This window comes from Marmota flaviventris, chromosome 19 (genome assembly GCF_047511675.1).
Source record: "Marmota flaviventris isolate mMarFla1 chromosome 19, mMarFla1.hap1, whole genome shotgun sequence".
Taxonomy (NCBI): domain Eukaryota; kingdom Metazoa; phylum Chordata; class Mammalia; order Rodentia; family Sciuridae; genus Marmota; species Marmota flaviventris.
In genome coordinates this window covers 15384208-15407613 of record NC_092516.1, presented here as the reverse complement: position 1 = coordinate 15407613, position 23406 = coordinate 15384208, and the positions used below count along the sequence as shown (strand labels likewise).

The following is a 23406-nucleotide window of genomic DNA, read 5'->3' as shown; positions in this document are numbered from 1 at the left end:
CCAAGAGCTCCACAGAACCCAACAGATGACATCACTAGTTTTACCAGTGAAGTACATCGACACTATAAAATGCCATTAAACAATGATTGTAAAGAGAAAGCTTGACAATGAGATAGGAATGATGGAAGAGTAAATACAAACAAGTTGGTTTTTCCTACTTTTTTTTTTTCCTTACAGCAAAGTAGATAATATTCCAAAGTTGTTTCTAAATAGGGACTACCTTTTATGGTTCTTTGCATCTCACATCCAGAAGCAGCAAGCCATAGATTTAGCTGCTCGTGTTTGAGCCAAAGAATCATGCAACTGGGACAAGCTATTTTTATTTCCTTTAGACTAGACAAACTGGCCATGTGCGACAGCAGAAGGAGCCCTAGATCTGAAGTCAGGGAACCTAGGCTTGAAACTCAGATTGACCAATGACTAGTTAGTTACAGAACCTTGGGTAAGTAGTTCACCTTTTGATCCCTAGTTTTCTGGTCTATAAAATACCACCTCTGATGACACAGGAAGAGGATTAATTAAGATGACATGGAAGAGCAAATGACACGTGAATTTAATGTTCTTTCTGTAAACTTACTGAATGCTACTATTACCTAACCACAGCACTTTCGAAAATATGAATTATCTTAATAGAGTGGTTGCTATGCTTCAGTTCGATTATCAGGTTATTTTGATATTTGGGAAGTTTTTGTAATTAAGACCTAAGCTCACCAAAGCATTATTTATATTAACAAAAACCTGGAAACAACCTAAATTTATGTAAAATGGAATATTATGTAGACTGGAGAAGCAGTGGTAGATACATATATGATATTGCTTTTGTTAAACTGAAGGGAGAGTAAAGTATCTGTTCGAATGCTCAATAAACTAGTATTAATGGTTCTCTGGAAGGTGGATTGTGGGTGTGGAAACTTTTAACTTCCTGTGTTCCTATTTTGGACTTTTTGGGTTTGTTTTTAAAAGATTTTTTTTTTACAGATATATGTTATAAAAAGAAAACCCTTTGTGCCAGTTTAGGGTCATGATCACTTCCTTCATGATAGCTCTCTGAGACAAGAAAAAGTTGTCAATTACCCTAAAAGCAGAAATACAGTCACGTACTAGAACAGTGAGTATAGGGTAGGATTGCAAACAATAAGTCCACTATGCTCATTTAATTGGTAAAATATACAGGTGGTCAAATCTTTTTTAGATGTGTAGATTCATTTTTTTTTTTTTTACCCTAGAGCAATTATGGATAAGAAAAGATTTTTGTTGTTGTTGTTCTTCCAGTGCATTTGCATTGGCCACAGAAAACACAGCAACACAAAAGAAAAAGTTTTAATTTTTAAAGAACATATGTGAGTTGTCTTAGACAGTTTTAAATATTTAAACACAAGAAAGGGTGCCAGAGTCAGTACATGGCATTTATTTTACTGACTTGCCCTGACAGATAACAAATGGAGAGTGATTTAATAGTGACCACATATCACTGGCAATATTTATTAAAATACCTTAAAATGGTCAATTGGAGAAAACCACATCTAAACGAAATCAAACTCTTGAATATATTCCTTTTAGCAGAAATAATTAAGAACATCTTGGCAAGACCGAATCTTTGCAAAACATACCAAATGTAGGGCTTCGAGACAGCAGAGAACCCACAAGCTTGAAGAAGCCTCCAGAGAGTTCTCTCAGGATCAACAGGACACTTGCATCATCCTGTTCCTGTTTGTATCAGCAGCAATGTGAGAGCCGAGTTCAGTAAGAATCTTGAGTCCACAAGGAAATCCTGAGATCAATGAAACTGACATATTAAATGGGGACATACCCACTGATAAAGTAACCACACTAGATCTAGACCAGCCTCTGCCTTCAGGAAGAATTTTACTGAAATAATTCTAGCAAATAGGTAACTGGGTCTTTTAAATTTCCAGGAAATATGGTTTCATAAATTTCCTTTATAATCTATCCCTGAATTTATATATATATATAGTTTTGCTTTAGTTGTCAATGGAACTTTATTTTTATTTATTTGTATGAGGTGCTGAGAATCGAACACAGTGCCTAACACATGCTAGGCAAGCACTCTACTATTGACCAACAACCTCAGCCCCTGAATTTAATCTTTTTTTTTTTTTAAATATTTATTTATTTATTTTTTAGTTTTTGGCAGACACAACATCTTTGTTTGTATGTGGTGCTGAGGATCGAACCCGGGCCGCACGCATGCCAGGCGAGCGCACTACCGCTTGAGCCACATCCCCAGCCCCTGAATTTAATCTTGATAATTCAATTTCATAGGTAAAGCATTGTGCCAGGTCTCTCAGGAACATGAGAAAGCCATATTCCTTGCATTCTAGAGTTTATAATCTAGTTAAAAAAATGTTTTAGTGATAATAGCAGCAACCAACATTTGAATGCTTACTCTGTTCCTGGCACTTGGTCTCATTTAAACAAACAATAGCCCCATAAGTAGGTATCGTTATTAACCCCATTGTATAGATTAAAAAAACCAAGGCTCACAGACCTTGGTTAAATGATTTGCCTGAAGGTCACAAAACTAAAACTGTGGAACTGAGATTTGAATGCAGGGGTCTACTCCCCTCCAGTACTGTTACAGAGGAATAAGCAAAAGGAAAACAAAGGACTAGGTATAGTTCAACACAAGCAGGATTAAAGAAAACCACCAGAAGTAGACAATGCAGACACAGCCACAACAGCAAGCAGGTTGTAGTCAGAGAATGGAGAGCAGGCTGGTTGTCAGAAAAAGTAAACAGTGAGGAGGTTGAGGAGGCCACTTGAAGCCTAGTCATGGAGAGTTTTCTATGCCAGCTTACCGGAGTTGGGGCTTCCATCTGCGCAATGGGAATGACAAAAATGTGAATGAGGACGTAATACACTTCATTTAAAGAATATTTTGGCAGAATCCACTTGGAGTGCTAGGAATCAAACCCAAGGCCTCACCCATGCCAGGCAAGGGCTTCTACCACCGAGCCACACTCTGGGCCCAACAGAAATGACTTGGTGGATGAGCATCAGATGAAGATGAGCTAAAGACAGGTGGGTTCAGATGGCTGTAGAATGAGAATATTTGTCCTAGGATCAATGTGCATTTGTCAAAGACATTCTTTCCTATGTTGAGGGCTCTGCTGAGACCTAGTCGAGAGACTTTAGGAAAGTCAGAAAGCCTTTCTGAGGCCTCAATTTCTTCATCTGAAAATGGAAACCCTGGACATGCTCTTTGAGACTTCATCCAACTATGAAATTTTGGGTCTCATGAAAAATCTCTTCTTGAAACTCTTGAAAATTAATCTTAGGTGGTCTCTGTCTATAATTAGAACTGGGGTTGATAGGCACAAACCTTGATTGTGCTTGAAAATATCATCCCGTGGTATTTTCTTCTTCTGGGAAAAGAACCAAAACTCTAAAAAAATAATACATTATACTTTCTATCTTTAATACCACTTATAAATAACTGCCTTTATTTTGTTGCTGGGTAACTGTGACCCACAAGAGAAGCCACAGTCCTCTCATTTTGGAGTTTCCCCCATAATCCCATAGGGCAGCTAGAATAGAACTGATGGAAGACTTAGTCAAAAATAAGGTATTTTTTGAGCACGTTATTGTTAAAACTATGCTGCTGCCTTTTCCGAAGAAAAGGAAAAAATCTGGTATATGCCTACCATTACAGTTACCAATTGACCTATTCATTAGTGCTTATCAAAAAGAACCCTCTTGAGTAACTCTAATCGGTGTTATATATCAGAATAAGATTTGGATAGTGTGAAGATTGAGTGACCTAATGACCACCCTAGTTTGCCTGGATTTTCCCCAAAAAAGTCCCACATTGTGGGAATCCCTAGGTCTCAGGCTACCTGGAATGGTTGGGCACCCTATGAAGATGATTTCAAGTCCCAGTACTCAAAACCATCTTTTACCATGTCTTAACCCTTAACACCCCAGGAGGCTCTTGGAAAAGGCATATAAAGAAGAAACAGCAGTGAAGGTGAGATATTCACTAGTTGTTATTGTGCTGGGCTAATCTTGATACCTCCATAGAGGGCTCTAGTAAGGCTATAAATGTGGGGTAAATGGACCAGTCTAAAGACCAAGGGCCTTTATCTTGTTCTTTCAACCCACATTTTAAGATCTTAGAAGCTAAGATCCTTTGGCGTGAAGTAAAAGTAGACACAGCAGAAGACTGAAGCCAAGATGGAGCTAAGTCTATATGCAAGAAAGAAAAGAAAGATGGCTGGTCTTCCGAGCTTTGGCTCAATTTTTTTCTCCTAGTTCATGGAAATTTGATGCAGAAGACAAACCCACGTGTATGTGGTGTTTTATTGCTAAATGGCTCTTCTTATTATTAAACATGGCATAATCAGTGACCTGGAATATTAATGGCAGCTCTGACCTAGGAGTGAGCTAGGAGTGGAAGAAGAGAGGGAACCCTTCCCCACCACAATGCTAACAAGAGGCATGGAAGTGTCTCTGTGTATATATGTGGAACCTCTATAATAAATTAATTTTTTAAATCAAAGCTTATGCAAAGTAATAGAAGCCTTTTTAGTTTCTTTAGTAGACAATTTATTTTGATAAACTTGCTCAATAACAAAAATACAAGTGAAGAAAATTATGTTCATTTTATACAGTTGTATTAACAATTGTTTTGAAACTATTAATTGAAAAAATGTCAAAACCAATTAGAAAACAATTCTTAATAAAGTTTGGGATAATATACAGACCTTAATCACAAACTTTAAAATCTCTTGAGGTGATACAACTACAAGTCCTGTGTAGTGAATACTACCTACACAGGCCATTTTTTTCCTTCATGTATTTTATCCTTCAAAATTTTTCTGAAAGACAGCTTACTGTTTTGAACTGTGAATGCAAATTTAATTTTTAAAAGAAGATCAAAGTGGGTTGATAAAGCGGTTACTATAGTAAGAGTAATTTGTGTCTAGTAGTCTTATAATAAAGACAAATTAAATGCAACATGTTCTTCCCATGAAGCCCACGATGCAAAATAATAGCTAACAATATATCCAAAGTTACCTTTCAATACTTTTTTTCTGGGCCTTTCTCTAAATCAATAGATTGTTTGTCACCAGGACTATTTAGTATTTCACTTAAGAGATTAAACAGTGATTTCATAGAACATCAAGTGGAGATATCAAAGCTTTAGGTAAAAGGGTAAAAACCAATAGTGTTTTGGTCATCTAGAACATTAAAAAGAAAAAAAAAGCCATCCTTCAAAAACAAAACAGAAAATAGGTTAAGAGGTGGACAAGTCAGGAAAATCACATTCACATGTTAACAACATAGAACATGGATTACCTTTGGAAAGAATCATACTGAAATGTTTACTTTTAATGAACTTAATATTTTTATGTTTACAGGTGTCTAGGCATGTTCAATAGGAGCTTCCAAAAATTTCAAACTAATTCAGTCTTGTGCAAATAAAACGAAAAGATAGTTTTCAGCATTTTACAGTGATATTCTTAGGTATGAGAAGAACGTACTCTCTAAAAACAATGTAACAGACAAAAGTTGGACAAATGATTGCACCATAAAACCGTGTTTTATATACAGTTTACAAGATATGATATCCTGCTATAAATTAATACTGTACTATATAGTACTTATTATAGTGACCTTTTTAAAAGCAACTGCTGACAGTTGACTATCTTTTCACTTACAGGATTTATAGAAAGTTATATGAATGAGTCCATTTCAATGTTTGGTCTGGAAGAGTACAAAGACTTGACCTCACATACTACTCAATGAGATGGTCTTAATCCTGGGTTAGCATGCAGACTGGCTAGAGGAACTTTCCCTCTATCAGTCCTTTATGCACTGGACCTCCAAGACAATGATGAAATCAAGGACAATTTAATGGTTTGGGTAATAGATACAAATAAAACCTTAAATTTTGTAATCTTATATGCAATACCACTGTAAGTGAAAGAAGTAAACAGTGGGGAAATTCTTAGCAGCTGAGAAACTTTCTCTCCCCATGCTCATGATCCAGTTAAAAATATTTTGAGAAACTATTTACAATAAAATCCATCTTTTGGAAGAGAAAATCTCTTGGTTATACCATAAATTAATTTGAACCATACTTTGCTAACACTATCTCAGTGGTATAATGGTGACAACCAAAGCTTTCCTTTAAAGTGTTCCCTTTGATTTGAGGACCTGTCAAATCACAATGGGAAATGCAATCCCAAACGTCCACATGTGTCCGGTGGTACTCTTAGAATTGACTAGACATCACAATACGTGGGGAATGGTCTCCCTTGGGTTTTCCAAAGGTTTTTTTTACCTGGGGAAGGTAAAAAGGAAAAGTATGACATTCCCTCAGAACGCTCAAGGAACACACCCAGGGGTGGTCCAACACCCCAGCCCATGGTTGACTCAAGAGTGAGCTGAAAATGGGGTTTCCATTCACAATGAAACACTGTAGAATTAACAGTAAGATATATGAATACCAAACAAGCCAGTGTGAAACACATTGAGCTCTTCCATTTCATACTCTGAATATCTGAGGAGGTAGCCCCATCTCTGAAGGAACCATTCTGTAATTTATAAACTATCTTCTTAAGAAACAGTGCATTCATTCCTGCTTGTGTGAAGCATGGGCTACATGAGACTGTCTCTATTATACTGACAGGGACATCTGGGTTGCCATTTCACCAAAAAGAGGAAAAACTTAGCTCCATTGCTGTGAAAACACCCTCCTGTCCACACTTCGAACAGGAGATTATCTATGGTGCTCACCAGGAAAAACAACTAAGCTTTGACACGAAGGCATGGAAATGTGGAGAAGAGAAATACTGTATTTTAAAACCATTTGTGAGTTCAAGCATTGGCTACAATGCTTTTTTAAGGAAAAAAACTTAAAGCTGTGGGTTTAGTACAGCCCTTTAAAATAAATGCAAAAAATGTTAGCTTTTAGCAAACAAAGGCATACAGCAAATAAAGAAAATATTGTATTGCTTGAGTTTTTGGTAAAGGTATGTGAATAATGCTTACAGATAAAAAAACATAAACATTAATTTTTATGGCAGAGTGAAATTAATGTTGTAAGTAGTCAAAAAAGCCAGATGTTTGCTAGTGAACTTTGTATTTACGTAAAGTTGTGTGCTTGAACATATAAAATGCATTATTAATGTAACATACCAAGCCAATAGAAAAAAGAATCTCTATACAATAGACAACAATTTCCAATAATTTAAATAGTGTTAGATTCCCCAAATTATAAGGTTTGACATGATCTTACCTACTACTATCATATACAAATAAATTAACCTACAAAGAATTTTTAGCTTAACTTAAAATTACACCTAGAAAGGTATGGGATTATTTGTACCTATTACAAAAACCGGTTAAAATCAAGGGCTGCTACAAAGAATGAGGTAAACTGAAGACTCTCTCCACTATGCAGCCTTCAGATAAATGGCTTTTTTTCTATTGAGTGAGTTCTAGGTTTGCACACCACAGTGTTTGCTAGCAAAGCATTCAGAGTTCTCTTCCAGGAACTGTTTGCATGTGTGCATATATAAACTTACACACACATACACACACACACACACATATATACACACTGTATACTGCATCAGCAAAATATATATATTATATATATATTTATATAAATATAAGGAAGATTTTCCCCACCCACCCACCCCAAACAACATGTCTCTTAGTGTTTTGATTTTTTTTCCTTTTCTTTTTGTACATAGAGATTAGGGAATTTCAGAATTTTTACATACATTTTAGCAAACACATTTTGATCTATTGGCTTCTCGGTGCAGTAATGCAACGGTAATCCGTTCTGGTGCCAAAGGCTCATACCATTACAAGGAAGTTGTGAACACTAATTTCTTAGGAGGTGAGGCCAGCCCCACATGAACTTCTTTTGCATCCCTCTGGTCCACCATGATTCATAAATACTTAGACTTTTTTTCTCAAATGAATCATTAGACGTTAAAAACGGAACAACAGAGTCACAAAGGGCCACATGCTTTTCAGTGTAAAGCATTCTCCTTCACTAGGTTGCTATCACAGTGCAGACTGACTGCCTGAATATGCTCAGGAGATTTAGTCATTATTGTCTGTATTTGGTTATGGAAAGGCTCTCGATTTTTTTTTTTTTAATCCAAAGTGCATAGTGAGAACAAATCAAAGCATTTTTTCCTTTTCAGCATCAGTTTCACCTAAGCATTTTCCTATGAGAGGACAGCTCAGATGCCTTGTCTTTGTCCTCCCACCCTCTAAAAATAAAAATAAAAAATAAAATAAAATAAAAAATAATAGAATCAAGCAGTTTAGACATTCATCAGCCTGGTAAACAAACTTTGCCAGCAAATAGAAGTCCTACTATTGTAAAGAAAATTGATAAGACAAAAAGTACATATGATGACCCAACTACTGTGTTGTTGGGTAATTTATAAGGTTGACCTCCGACTTCATTGATGTAAAATCCTATTGGAAATATTAGGGCAGCCATACAGAAAAGGATCACTGTAAAACAAACCAAAACACAACATTAGTAACATGGTTTGGTGATTATAAAAACAATGAAAATTTGGCACAAAAAAAGTTTATAGGAATTACAGATTGATAACAAGGTCAAACCTATTAATAACATGGACCATTTATCAAATACAGCAAAAGCTGAGTTAGCCCTTTATGAAAGTATTAGGATGATTCTGAATTACCAGAAATAAGATGGATACTCTCCAAACTTACTAAGTACTCAATATCCTGTTCTTAGCTATTTAAACTACTAATTAACTGGCTAGCCTAAGTTCTGACCCTACTACCTACCAACTATGCAATCTTAGGCGTCTGCTTTCTTCTGAAATAGAGGGAAGTATCAGAAGGATAAATAAAATAACTTCAAGCCCCTGGCCAGTGTCAGGTTGACAGGATATACTGAATAAACATTATATACTATTATCATTACAGTTATTATTCTACCAACTTTCTGCTCCTTGAGGTATTAGAAGAAACTGGAGAAAAGGTACATAAAAATAAGTACCATTTATCTTATTCTGATTTTCAATCAGCTAGTAAAAGAACATCAGATCTTTGGGATGATTATCAAATTGTCAGCGTGGTTATCTCTATCATGGACAAAGTTCCAAAAAATAAACTAAAATCTGGCAGAAAGCTTTCTATTATTAACTAAACAAGAAACCTTTTCCAAGTTAAACCTATTGCCAGAATACTGAGAGTGCCCTGGATAAATATATCATCCAGGAATGCTTGTCTAAGTATGTGGGGAGGGAACAGAATTTCATGAGTCCTTAAAAAACCAATTAGGAATCTTTTCCTGGATGGAATATCTCCAAGAATATATATTAAAAAGTAGCATTTGCTTAAGTAATATACCACTTAAGAAACACACCAGCACTCTACTTTGTACCACTTGGGTAGATAATTTTATATTGTATAAATAAGATTATTTCATCTTCGGTAAATGACTACACCAAAAAATATTACATAAGTAAACTTGCATGCATTCTGATACCTACTATAGAACAACTGAACAATTCAGGCATTAACTTTAATTATTAGAGTTCTTGGTCTTTTTGTTGTACTGTTAACAATAAATAACTATTAATGCTGTCAATGCCCACTTACCACTGTTATCTGTCATCAATTTATAATGCTTCTTATGGCCTACTAGTTTCGTGAATAAAATGCAACCACAATCTAGGTATCTATACATAATCTAGTAAAAAACAGCAGGACAATTGTTTTAAAAACATTTCTTTTTCCATAATGTTGACTAACTCAAGAAACACACAATTTAGAAGAAAAGTGCTTCAGAGATGTACATATTAAATTTGTTGTTTCAACTAACGTTGCAACTTCATGCCTATCTTTTCCATTTTCCACTTTAAAATCAAAATTTACCCTTATAAGTACTCATTTAATGGCTAACGGCAGAATTTAGCATTTTCAAGAGTTAAAATTTTCCAAATTACTACAGAAACTTAATAAAATTTTAAGGAAGCAATGAACTCCTATTCAATTGAACCTTGGTTTTCAATCCTATGAATCAGGTTCCCTATAATGCCTGGGGACCAGCTTTAATGTAAATTGATGAATTTTTTTTTTAAGCTACTAAGAACTGTGAAGTTACTTAAATCTTAACATTATTATTAACACTGATAATATCTATCACCTAAAGCTTATGAAGACATAATTTCATATCTTCCAAGGCATAGAATCTCTGGTGGTGGGAATGAGAAATCAGGGATCCTGGCAGCTGAGGTGTAAATCAGGGCAACAAAGGAAAGAGCAGTATCAGACTTGGAGAAGAGGACTATCTTTGTTTTTCTTGCCCTCAAGCAAGGCTCATCATGTGGGGCTCATCATGTGAGGAGACATACATCCTCACTGCACACAGGCATCAGAAAGTGTTACCCTTCCATTATTACAAAAACTACAGCCTTCACTGGAATAGAAATACATACATTAGAGATAAAGTACATCTACAATGGCTGCAAGGGAACACTAGGGGGAGCCCAATTCCTCTCAGAACTGCCACCCCAGCTCACTAGCTCCGCTACTGGAAAAAAATGCATTAAAGGAAGGTAAGAAGAGCAAGGCAGCTCTATACCCACTTAAAGGAAAATAACTCCCAAGATATATTAAACTAAAAACCAGAAGTCTAGTATAATGTGTGAACATTTTTATATAAATATATATATAAAGAACACACACACACATATGCATGTATGTTTCTATGTACAGAATGCTTCTAGTAGGAAAATTCACAAACTGGTAACAGTGATCACCTCCAGGAAAGAGGTTACCAGGTGGCTGAGTGACAGGACAACAAACTTCACTTGGTTACCCTTTCACTGACTGAATTATGTAGCATGTGCATATATAATTTCGAAAAGTTAGATTATTTAACTAAAAAAGATTACACTGCATTGGGGAATAACTACACATACTTAAATATTCTCTGCTGGAAGGCAGTAAAAAATAAACATAATTTTACATTTACATCAGGCAAACTAATAGCTCATGTGAGCATATTAGTGCTTTCTTTGCTTCATACAACTTTTCTAAATTATAGTTTAGATTTTTGGTATTCAGAGCATATATCCTCCCAACTTTCAACTAATTGCTGAAACTAAACCCTTCTTTGGTATTATTTTACTCCCAAGAGTGAATTCTATCTGCATAAATGGTTCTATCTATGAGGAAAAGACAAAAAACAAACAAACAAAAAAACCTGTCTTCTCTTTAAATTACTCATAAATATTTTCAAACTTAAAAATGAAATTTAAATTTTTAAATTTCAGCAGCCTGATCTCCACAACTGCTTCTGGCCCTTACTCTTAGACAAGAACTATCTCTGGAGGTCTCTTTGAATTGTGTCACATTGATTAACAAGAGTGGATAAGCTTTTGGGTTTTTAAAATTTTTTTAATGTCAAAGGCAATTTGCTTGATCTACATCTAAAATTAAGGGCAGTGTAGAGTGGAAAGACTAAAATAAAAAACAAAGCCAGAAAAATAAAGAGAAAGTTTCACCAAAAGTTAGGGAGAACAGAGAAATGAAGGAATATCACTATCTTACAGCCTTAAAGATAGTTTTAACTGAGTTTTACCACTAATAGGGATCCTTGAGATTATCTCTTACTCTAATCACCCTAGTTCTAAATAATGATATCACATGAAATGAGCAGTTTTAACAGACATTTTTAGAAACTTATACAAACCTGAGATGATTTTAAGACACTGAATTAGAAGTGAAGTATCAATGTTTGGCACAGGTATTGCCATCCTATTTCTTTATGGCAGGTTTTCTCAGTAGTGGGACTACTGCCATTTGGGGCTAGAGAATTCTCTGTAGCTGGGGGTGCTGTCCTGTGGGTTTGTAGTTTAGCAGCATCCTGGTCTCTACACACTAGATGCCAGCAGCACCCCCTAGTTGTGACTATCAAAAGTATTTTTAGGCATTGCCAAATGTCTCCTGGAGTGCAAACTTGCTTTAGAGGGAAAGAAATAAGAAAGCAAAATTATAGAAGTAACTTTTCTTTGTGCATTTATGTTTTCAACTTGGGATAAGCTTCTGATGTGTTTTGAAATAAAACCAATTTTTCAAAGTATAAGAGAATGTATAATATATAATTTTATCACACCAATGGGCATAGCTTAATAGAGTAAGAAATGTTGGTAAACAATCATTAAATAACCAAATGTGCTGATTTTCCAATGGTTATACAATACACAGCAGAAATTCAGTGATATCAAATAGCAAACAACCACTTTTATCTAGTCTATGTTTTTATAGTTCTTCTAGATTTATCTTTATTTTGATAGAAGATACCAAAACCATCAAGAAGAGGAAAAGACTCAAGCTTTGGTAGCTCTGAGTCACGGACCTGGAATACTTATGTCACAATGTAAACAAAAATAAGATTCATCAAACTTGCATTGCATACAAGGCAATTAAAGTTGTGGATGTCCTGGTCTTGTTGTAAGAGTTTTGAAGAACTGATAGGACTGTGGAGAATCTGTCTCAAGGCCATATGCAAGTGTTGCTCTCTGATGATTACTGAGTCCTTATTATTGATTCTTGATTATCTTCATAAAAATACTACTGTGCGCACCTTCTAAACAACTTAGTAAGCACAGGCTACTTACTTCCAGTGAATGCTATCCATCGAGCATATTTTGTAGCTTCTCTTCGCCAGTGGGAAGCCACCAGCAAACCACATGTGACAGTCAATGAAATGATTCCCATGATGATAAAAAACAGTGTGGTGACCCACTCTGGGGGCAGCCGAGGAGGGATGCACGTCCGGTCTCGTCCATGGATTGTTTGACATTGTCGCACTAGCCCCACAGTGAGTGCTCCTGGGAAGACGCAAAAGGTGGGGATACTTTAGTGGGTCTGGTAAGCAGGGGATATTCCCTTCTCCCACCCTTTGGTCCTTTGGGTGAATTAACTACAGAAACATATATCTCTACATACAGACATATATCTCTGAATATGTCACCCAAGTACTTAATTCCCTAGTCATTCATAATGTAGAAATGCCCGGCTTGACATACAAACAAACAAAAAACCCCAAATTGAAAAACTTTGCCGAAGTTTTTGTAGCTTGTTCTGTCATTCATTCAACAATTTTCTGAGTACATGTATAAGGCACTGCCCTAGGCTCTCAGGAAACAAGAGTGATTGATATAGATGAGGTCCCTCTCCTATGGAGCTTGCATACTAGCAGAAAGAACTGGAATTTTTCTATCCCCAGTTTCAAGACTCATTGCATATTACTTTATTTTGGTTGAGGAGAAAATACTAATATGTTTAATCATAATATATAAATAAAATTAAATAATGGATTAAATATTCAAAGTGATAATATATATCAAAGTTAAAGGATACAGCTCATCAATTTTTAAACAATGTATACATATTCATATTGTCACACTATTACTGGCATGCTTAACAGAAAAGAACAAAGAGGGTTAGGGATGTAGCTCAGTGCTTGCCTATCATGCACAAGGATCTAGGTTTGATCCCAGCACTGAAAAGAAAAAGGAGAACAAGAAAAGAATAAAGACTCATTATGAAGGTAATTTTTAAAGTATCCTCCTCCTTATTTAAATAACATGAAAGTGGGGGCTAGGGATATAGCTCAGTTGTAGAGTACTTGCCTAGCATGCACAAGGCCCTGGGTTCAATTCCTAGCACTACATAGATAGATAGACAGACAGATAGATAGATAGATAAAATGAAAGTAAGTTTTGTAAGATATCAAGTACTCTTTTTCCATCTCATGTCAAACCCAGGAACCCTATCAAATCTGGGGTGAAATCCAGATTAGGAAGGTGCAAGAGTAACCTTTACTCCTTTTCCTCATAAGAATAATGATTAAAATGTTACTTCTGAATAAAAACTGCTGTTTTCCCCTTTGAAGAACAATTGCAAATGGTAAAACAGTTACCAAAAAATCAAGGGCAGAAATTTCTAGAGCCAGTAGAAAACACAATAGATTTCTGCATGGGGTGGGGCAGGCAAGTAACACTCCTGGAAGCTTCCAGGAGAAGCAGAGGGGGCTGGAGCTATGTGTAGATGCATGGGTGGTAGGTGGGGCTGTTGGTGGAAGGTGCTTTGTGCAACTTAAGTTTTGCCACTGATATATTTTTAGAAATAAAGCAATGTGTTGAAAGAAAATGAAGCAAGAAATCAGTTCTGCTCTTAAAATTGAAGGCCTCCCCCCATTTAATGCTAACTTTATCTGACTATAACTTGAGTGGAAGCAGATAATCAATTTGTACTTTCCTTCCAAATCATCTAATAATTAGGCCCACCTAATGATCCCTGCACTGGTGCAAACAACACTGTAATTATCAGGTTGTCACAGGCAGGATGGAGACAGTCAAGGGACAAAGAAAGCAAACCTTCACAATAATGCCATCCACAATGCCCCAGATACTTGGAGCTGAGTGATGTCATAGGCCAAAAAGAAGCTTGTCGAGTGAAAATATTTTGATATTATTGCTACCTTTTGAAGTCTCCTGGTAATTGTTTGAAACCAGAAGAAGGGATGGGGCAGGAATAAGTAGGCACCAGGAGAGTTGCACGACTGTCTGTAAACTGAAGCACTAAAAAGTTTCCAAGCCAAGATTACTTGGGGAAAAGAAATGTCTTTACTATAATAAAACATTTTATTGTAAATTTAGAAGGAAGAAATTCGCAGCAGTGCCTCAGAACTCCTGGAAAAAAAAAAAGACTTCTAACAAATTATTCTCTTGTACTCATTGTTCCATTTTAAAAAGCTATAATTGCTATAAGAATAAACTAAAGGCAATGAAAGATCCTCTGACAAAGTACAGTATTGTGGAGTACTATTATAGAAGCAACTTTGTTCACAATTTAACATATATTAGTAACTCTACATATCTACTGAAATTATTAATTTACTTTTTTTTTTTTTTTTGGGTTCTTTATCACTGGGCCATACCCTCAGTCCTTTTTGTTTGAGGAAGGTTTCACTAAGTTGCTGAGGCTGGCCTTGAACTTAAAATCCTCCTGCCTCAGTTTCCCAAGTGGTTGAGATAAGAAGCATGTGCAACCGCACCTGGCTAGATTCATAAGAGAATTATTTGTGGTCTGTAAATATTAAAAGCTGTAGGCCCAGTAAATTATAACTAAAATATCTCTCCTTAAAAATATTTCTGAGTATCCTATGTTGCCTCTCTTATTCCGGCTATGGACAAAGGTGAGCAGGATTAAGGATGAAATTGAACTTAACATTGTATGTCTGCTGACCACTGAGCTTCGTAAGAACTGCTTTTACTCTCCTGCCTTGCATGGCACACCAAATGAATATAAACAGAACAAGTAAGAAAATGAAAGTTACTGCTATACTTTCTACAGACTAACTGGAAATATCCTGAGAGATGTTTAGCCTTTCAAAAAAGCTGACTATGCTCCTATATTTATAAAATTCCTTATCACAACAAATGAAGACTAGAATTCAGCAGCTCTGTTCTGAAGAAAGGAAAATTAATTCTAATTGACAATCAGAAGGTATACTGTGTATATGAAAATCAATACAGAAATATTTTATTGTGAGCTGGTGGTGTAGCTCAGTGGTATTAGCATGCTTTAGGCCTTGGGTTCAGTTCCTAGCACCAAACGCAGATAGTATTTCTGAGTGTCTCTCTTATGCTTGGCACTATTGTAGTAATCAGAGATTCCAGAATATGCTGTCACATTCTTGGTGAAAACAGACGTCTCTTAAATATATTACAAACAGATCAGTGTAAACAGTGGTCTGTCAACAGTATTGTTAAAATTCATTTTCTAGAGTGAGAGTCTAAGTCAATAAAACTTATGCCATAGTCACATATTTTCCCTGGATAATTAATTGGAGGATTCTGTAAGGGTAATTGTGTCACTACCATTACATTTTTAAAATTCAGGTACTGTTAGTAACCAAACTTTCACCAGGTCTTTTTTTGGTGGGAAGGAGGGAGCATCAGAGATTTTACCCCCAGGGATGCTTAACCACTAAGCTATATCCTCAGCTCTTTTTTATTTTGAGACAGGGTCTTGCAAAATTGCTTACAGCCTTGCTAAGTTGCTGAGGCTGGTTTTGAACTCATGATAGTTTCGAATTTTCATAGTTAAGTGACAGATTTGAATCTACGGGCAGGAGATAGTCAAGTCAATTATACTTCCTCCAAATTCTCTTAACACATGAGTCTGTATCACAGACATGTACTTGATTTTAAAAGGCTGCTGCTGCTACTTATATTTTAAATAATTTTTTAAATATTTTGATGGATATTGATGGGCCTTTATTCATTTATTTATATGTAGTGCTAAGAATTGAACCCAGTGCCTCACACATGCTAGGCAAGTGCTCTACCATTGAGCTACAACTCCAATCCCTGCTGCTTATTTTTTGAAGGGTGCTGGGGATGGAACCCAGAACCTCTCACATGCTAACCATGTGCTCTACCTGTGCTCTACCACTGAGCTACACACCCCTATACCCAAAGGTACCTTTGTTTTATCCCAAATAGGATATGAGCTTTTCAAAGGAGGTTACTTCACCTTCTACTTCACTGGAACCTCAAAATGGCATGCGGAAGTGGGTATGAGACTGGCTTTAAAAAGTATTTGGCTTTGCACTGATTAGGTTACTCAGTGTGGTTTCTTGTAGAATACTTGGTAAGCACAAGCTAACTTTTGTTTTATCCAACAATTTTTTTTTGCCTCTGGAAGGAGCCTGTAATTCCCTTCCTCAAACAACCAATCTATCTTTGCCCAGCAGCCGTTTCCTAGGTAACCAATCCAGCCAAATAAAAGTCTTATAAACAATAGAAAAAAGGAAACCAAACTAGGAACCCACCCCACAACCACACGTGCCTCACAGGATCGCACCTGTGTATCATCACACACAAAAGGGAAAGTCATAATGAGTCATTAAGTGGGGCATTTTAACTAAAGTGGCTTTTGACACTCATCATCTATAGTAGACACTGCTGAAAGGACTTAGCACAGCCAGTCTAAGCATGCCTGCTGGCACAGTGAGAATGATTATAAGGCATGTTATCAGTGCATGAAAAGCAGTGTCACAGAAAATCTGTAACCTAGGGATTATAAAGCAGAAGCATATGCCTACTAGAACCTGTCAAGGGCAAATCCTGTGAAGGACTTGCCAACCTGGCCACAGAGGGATTCCCCATATAGGGTTGGACCCAAGCAAAAGGGATGAAGTTAAAATTTGTGATTGGGTTCAGGGTATAGCTCAGCAACACAGCGTGTGTTCAGTGTTCAGCATGCTCGAAGTCCTAGGTTCATCCCCAGCACCAAAATTTAAAAAATTAAAAAATAATAAAATTACAATTGTCTTCTCTCATGTCTCCTTTAAGTTTTCCCACTACTCAGTGTTCTATTCCTCGCAGGAGCTCCCTGTCCGTTCTATGTTTTATGATCTGATCTGCCCAATCCCTGCCACTGATGGGGATCTCTGGCTCTACCTTCTCTTGGCAGATATAAAAATCTGTTCTTGGCAAGCTATCTTGTCGCTTACACAGACCAAACAAATGCTTTACCACAAATGTCTTAATGATTGATAAACGCTTAACATCCTGCCCCTCCCAAGAGCAATGGTATTTAAGCAAGGGACAGTACTCCAATTTAACAGAAATTATAAAGTTTCATGTTGTAGTGACAGTTTGGCTGAAGAATCAGCAGAATTGGGGACAGGAGAGGATAGGAGACTTTGAGTGACTAGATGCAGAAGCACAGAAAATAATAGCCTAAAGGTAACTTTAAAACTTTACATAATCGTTTCTTCCAGAAACAGCTTGCAGTGATAGATTTTTATCTGCTATGATTTTGCATTCTATCTTAGGACAAAGGTATTTATAAATAACGAACTGGTTCAAAGAGCAGACAGGCGAAACAAAGAACTTTATAATGAACCATACACAGTGTCTGACAACCTGGGTAATGTAAGAGGCTGAGACCAAGTACTAGTGTCTGCTATAGCAACCATGTTGTCTTCTTGTTATTTCCACCTGTTACAATCCCTCCTAGCACTTCTAGTCACAGAACCCTATGCTTTATCCCCATCGATTCTTTCTTATTGTCCAGCCTAGACTCCTAGAGATTATAAAATGTTTCCCTTTTCTTGCACTTACCTCCAGGCTGTTGAATGCTAATGGAGACAAACATATATCAGAGTAGAGGGATGCCACCTCAAATTCCTAAATTTTAATCTCAGGGCTATAACCACTGCCCAGTAGCTAATTAGGTTTCCCTAATTCAGTAGTCTCCCCTCCTGTGCTGGGGCTGTTCCAAGTCTCTTGCACTCTCTCCTGATCTCCAATATCAGAACCTCTCTCACATTCAGTAGGTACCAGTGTCTACTACTCAGGAAAAAAGAGGTCATCAGACGGCAATTCCTTAGCTGTCCAGTATCAAACTTGTGAATTTACCTGCCTTTCATCCTATTGCTTCTTCCTTGTGTTTTGGATCCCAACCTTTCTCACTTTGAGATCTTGCCCAATTTACTGGTTTCTTTTGCTTATGAATCCACTTCAGGATCTCAAAAACATTTGAATATACTTATGTCTCTCCATCATAACCCAAAACTACCCCACTATGCCAGGTCATCCTCCAGCAGCATCCTGCAGTCTGTCTTGCTCTGCCTAGCCTCCCTTGCCCACAGCCTGGTCAAGATCTCCTGCCCCACTCCCCTCTGTATAGAGGCTATTTTGCTCTTCATCCCGCTACAGCTTGGCTTTTGCCCAACCACCTCCCTGTAACGGCCCTTGTTCCACACTGCCAGCTCACGGATACTTCCAAGGCCTTGTCTTCTTCAACACATTTTCTTTGGCTTTGGTAACCCCCTTCACATTCTATGGGTTTTCCTTCAGCTTCTTTAGTTTCTCGTCTCTTTTATCATAGACATGGCCCCAGCCCCCCATCATTCATTTATATGTGGTGTTTTACAGGGACCTCTCTTGGTCCTGGATCTTCTATACACACTCTCCCCTGTAAATCCAAATGCTTTAAAATGGCCTACAATGATACTGATTTTGCTTTCACTAGCCTCTCCTTTAATTACTTTTCACATTTAATGCTCAAATTCTTATTTTTTTAACCCATATCTATCCAGCAATCTATCTACTCCTCCACTCTCCCAACAGTCTTTGTATACTCTTTCCCTCTTCCTAAGATACTCCCAAATTCTCGGCTACTGACTCAAAATTCTAGTTGCAGCTTAGAAGTCACTTCTGAGATGTCTGCCTTGACAAGAATTTACCCCCTCATTCTCGGTTGAGTGTTTGTCCTCTGTGCTTCCACAGTTCCTATTAAAGTACTACAGCTGTCTCTTTATCAAACCTGAGGGGGTGCTGGGAACCTCTGAATTTGTGGCCAGTTAGTCAGAACAGCAGGCAACCTGGGATCCCCTGAACTTACAGCAGTGTCTGAACTGGAGGACAGAGCTTTCAACTTGCATTAACTCCAAGTGCGTAGTGTGGGAATTAAACTGCACTGCAGTGCACTCATAATTGGGAGTCGAAACAGAATGTATCTCTTTACCCAAAAACTTGCACATGAGGTCTGAGGACATAGTTCAGTGGTAGAGTGCTTGACTAGCAAAAGTGAGGCCCTGGGTTCAATCACTAGTACTGAAAAAAAACCCAAACAAGCAAAACCACAAAAACAAACCAAAAAACCCCACATGAATGTTTGATTCATAATAGCCCAAAAGTGAAAACAATCCCCAAATATCCATCAGTTGATGAAATGTTAAACAAAATGTGATGTATTCATATAATGGAGTACTTCTCAGCAATTCAAAAAGTGAAGTGCATAGATATATGCTGCAGATATATAATTATATATATTTAACAACATAGATAAACCTTGGAAGCATGATACTATGTGAAAGAAGCCAGACATAAGAGGCTACATATAGTATGATTCCATTTAGATTAAATCCCCAGAGTAGGCAAATCCTAAAAGACAGAAAGTAAATTAATATTTGGCAAGAGACAGGGAAGTAGGAATTGGAAATATAGGGCTTCTATTTCGTGAGATAATACAAATATTTCAGAATTAGATATTGGTGATTGTTGTATAATATTATGAATCTGCTAAAAACCACTGAATTGTACACTTTAAAATGGTGAAATTTATTTCAAAAGAAACCAAAAAATCTAGTATAGATTACTATCAAATTCAATAGTATATCAAAAACTCTGTTCCAATGTAGCTCCATTTCCTCACTAAATGCCTTTGTACTATTATCAAATTATATCTATATACATTATAAACTTATCAACACCGCATAATTGTCTAATTTAAGAGTTACAAACAAAAATACATTTCAACTTTTATATTTACCTAGGTAATCACCTTTACTACTAGTACTCCTTATTTCCTTCTATGGAATAAAAATGCTACTTCCTTCCATTTCAAAATAGATACCTTTTAGTATTTCTTATAGGACAGGTATGCCTGTAACAAATTTTTCTTTTCTGTTTCTTGTGGAATGTCTTAATTTCTCCTTTAATTTTGAAGGATAATTTTGCTAGGTATAGAATTCTTGGTTGCTAGTTTTTCTTGCAACACCTGAATTTGCCATTCCACTGCCCAATGGGGTCACAGTTTTTTTTGTTTTAAATATTTTTTAGTTATACATGGACACAATATCTTTATTTTGTGTATTCATTTTATGTAGTGCTGGGAGATAGAACCCAGTGCCTCACATGTGCGAGGCAAGCACTCTGCCGCTGAGCCACAACCCCAGCACCCAGGGTCACAATTTTAGATGAGTCAATTATTAATAGTATTAAGGATCACCTGTACATGAGATTTTACTGTTTTTTTCTGCTATTTTCAACATTCTTTCTATTGTTTGATTATTATGTCTAGATGTGAAGTATTTAAATCTTATCCTACTTGGAGCTAAAAATTATTCAATGTGTAATTAAAATTTTTTAATCAAAATTTGAGGGTTTTTTTGTGGGGGGGGATACTATTTCTTCAAAGTCTCTCTTCTTTCCCTCTCTCTTCTCTGAAAATGGAGATGTATAGTGAGTTGCCAGACAAATCAAAATCTTGGCATAGCTTTCATTAAATAAAATAGCTCTTGTCTGCCTTTGTGTAATTTTCATTATGTGTATTTGGTATACCTGATAATGTCCCATGTGTCTTACACCCTGTTCATTTTACATTTTTTTTTTTCCTGTTCCTCTGGTTGGATAATCAACTAATGTGTCTTTCAGTTTGCTGATCTATTCTTCTGCCAAATTTCATTTTGGCTATTGAATTTGAGCTCCAGAATTTATTACTTTAATATTTTTTTAGTTGTAGATGGACTTTATTTATTTATTTATTACGTGGTGCTGAGGATCAAACCCAATGCCTCACCCGTGCCAGGCAAGTGCTCTACCACTGAGCCACAATCACAGCCCTCTATTTTATTTTTTAAAATAAAATTTCTTTATTAGTCTATGTGTGCTAAGAAAGTATTTTTACTCTTTCTACATGGTTTCCTTTATTTTTGGAACATATTTATAATACTGATTTCAATCTTCATCAGGTAAGTTCATGTCTGGGCTTCCCCAGGAACATTTTTACTGACTGCTTTTATTTTTCCTGTATATAGGCCGTATTTCCCTGTTATTTGAGTGTATTGTAATTTTAAGCTGAAGTTGAAAGTGAAGTTATATATTATATTGTGTATTTTTCAAAGACTTCTATGGGTCTTTTATATTTTTCCCCCCAGCATTGTTTTACTCCCAACTGGTAACAATGCCTTAGGTATATCTGCAATGTTAAACAATGGGCTGCTAATTTTTTTTTTAACAAATGCCCCAAGGGATAAGAAAGAGGAAGCTCTGCATTTGATCAAATAAACTCTGAAAATGGAGATGTATAGTGAGTTGCCAGACAAATAAAAATGGTACTTATTCTCTGGGGATGAATCTTGAAACAGTACCAAACCCTACGCTCTCTCAATTGTTGCTAGGCTGCTGTTTTATAGCTACTAAAGTTATAAGGCTACAGGTTTTCAGGAAGATGGCGGGTAGGATGAGCACAATTTAAAATGTCACAAACCATTTTAAATTGTTCTTACTGAAACTCAGGTGATTTTCTTGAACAAATGCTTTTTTGAGTTGTTGCTAGTCTTTAATTTCCAGAGCCCTAAAAAAGTTGATTTGACAATTTTTGCTACCAATTTTGCTACTTTTATGGAAGAACAAACATATTTTGCCCTTGCTCCACCACCGGGGAAGTTAAACTCAACAGGTCACAACTTTAATCTCAGATCTGCCACTACCTTGGGCAAGTTTCATTATCTTTTTCCAAGCCTGCTTCAACAGAAAAATACAACCTTTCATTTAGGTTTGTGAGAATTAAATGGGATAATGTGATAATATCTGTAAAGCAAATGGAACTATAAACACTGAGTAATTACTATATGATTTTGGAAAAGGGAATAGATAAATTCTTGTTTTGATTATAAAAATGTCTGTGTACACAAAGCAGTAGGACATAGCTTAATTTAACACAGTAGTTTATTCATGAAATTCAGTTCAAAATAAAAAAGGGTGGTATTTGATGGTTGCTAATGCTGGTAGTTATAAAACTTACTCAGGTCATTACTCCTCTGTCCATTTGCTTCGCTGTATCAAACAGGATGAAGAAGACTCACAAGGCAAATTTGGACTTGCTGAAATAAAAGCTCTGAGGACGAATTTTATAGGAATAGCAATGCTAGAACCTTGGGATTAAGAATGATTTGCTGTGACATGGGTTGGAAGATGCCGTCTCCCACAGACGGGACAGATTTGGAAGCATCTTTGCTAAGTTTTGAAAAACTTGACCGTGCCTCACCAGATCTTTGGCCAGAACAATTACCAGGTGTTGCTGAATTTGCAGCTTCCTTCAAAAGTCCTATTACTAGCTCTCCATCCAAATGGATGGCTGAAATAGAACGGGATGACATTGATATGTTGAAAGAATTGGGAAGTCTCACTACAGCTAATTTGATGGAGAAGGTACGAGGCCTACAGAACCTGGCCTATCAACTGGAGCTGGATGAGTGCCATTTCAAATGAGATCTTGTCATCATATATTGTGGATTCTACGTCTGAGGCTTTGAGGATTTACCATGGAAAAGAAAATGTACAACTTCTTGGTCTCAGTAATCAAGGACTTCGTGCATCATTTGCCAGATGGTATTGCAGATGTTCGCAGCTCTTTGTTTTGACTTCAGAGATATCTTGATGATCAAGTTTTTAATGATTTGTCCTTATGACATTCTCTTTATAATTGGAGTTTGTTTTACAGTGATGGTGGAAATCTGTCTGGTTAAGACAAGAAGTGTTTAGAGCTCTTCCCACCATT

General features: G+C 36.5%; 2 protein-coding genes across 2 annotated transcripts in view; both read right to left on the bottom strand.

The window, feature by feature from the left end:
* The window catches only part of Vwa3a (von Willebrand factor A domain containing 3A), a 55648-nt gene extending 51090 nt beyond the window's left edge, over positions 1–4558 (bottom strand). The window contains exon 1 of the mRNA XM_071605363.1: positions 1611–4558. The gene's annotated coding sequence lies outside the window, so the exon portion shown is untranslated. The remainder of the gene's footprint in view (positions 1–1610) is intronic.
* Positions 4559–7674: 3116 nt separating this feature from the next.
* The window catches only part of Mosmo (modulator of smoothened), a 65374-nt gene continuing 49642 nt past the window's right edge, over positions 7675–23406 (bottom strand). Inside the window, exons 2-3 of the mRNA XM_027948632.2 lie at positions 12657–12869; positions 7675–8505 (exon numbers count right to left, since the gene is read on the bottom strand). Coding sequence (XP_027804433.1) covers positions 8321–8505; positions 12657–12869 — 398 coding nt within the window. The 3' untranslated portion in view covers positions 7675–8320. The remainder of the gene's footprint in view (positions 8506–12656; positions 12870–23406) is intronic.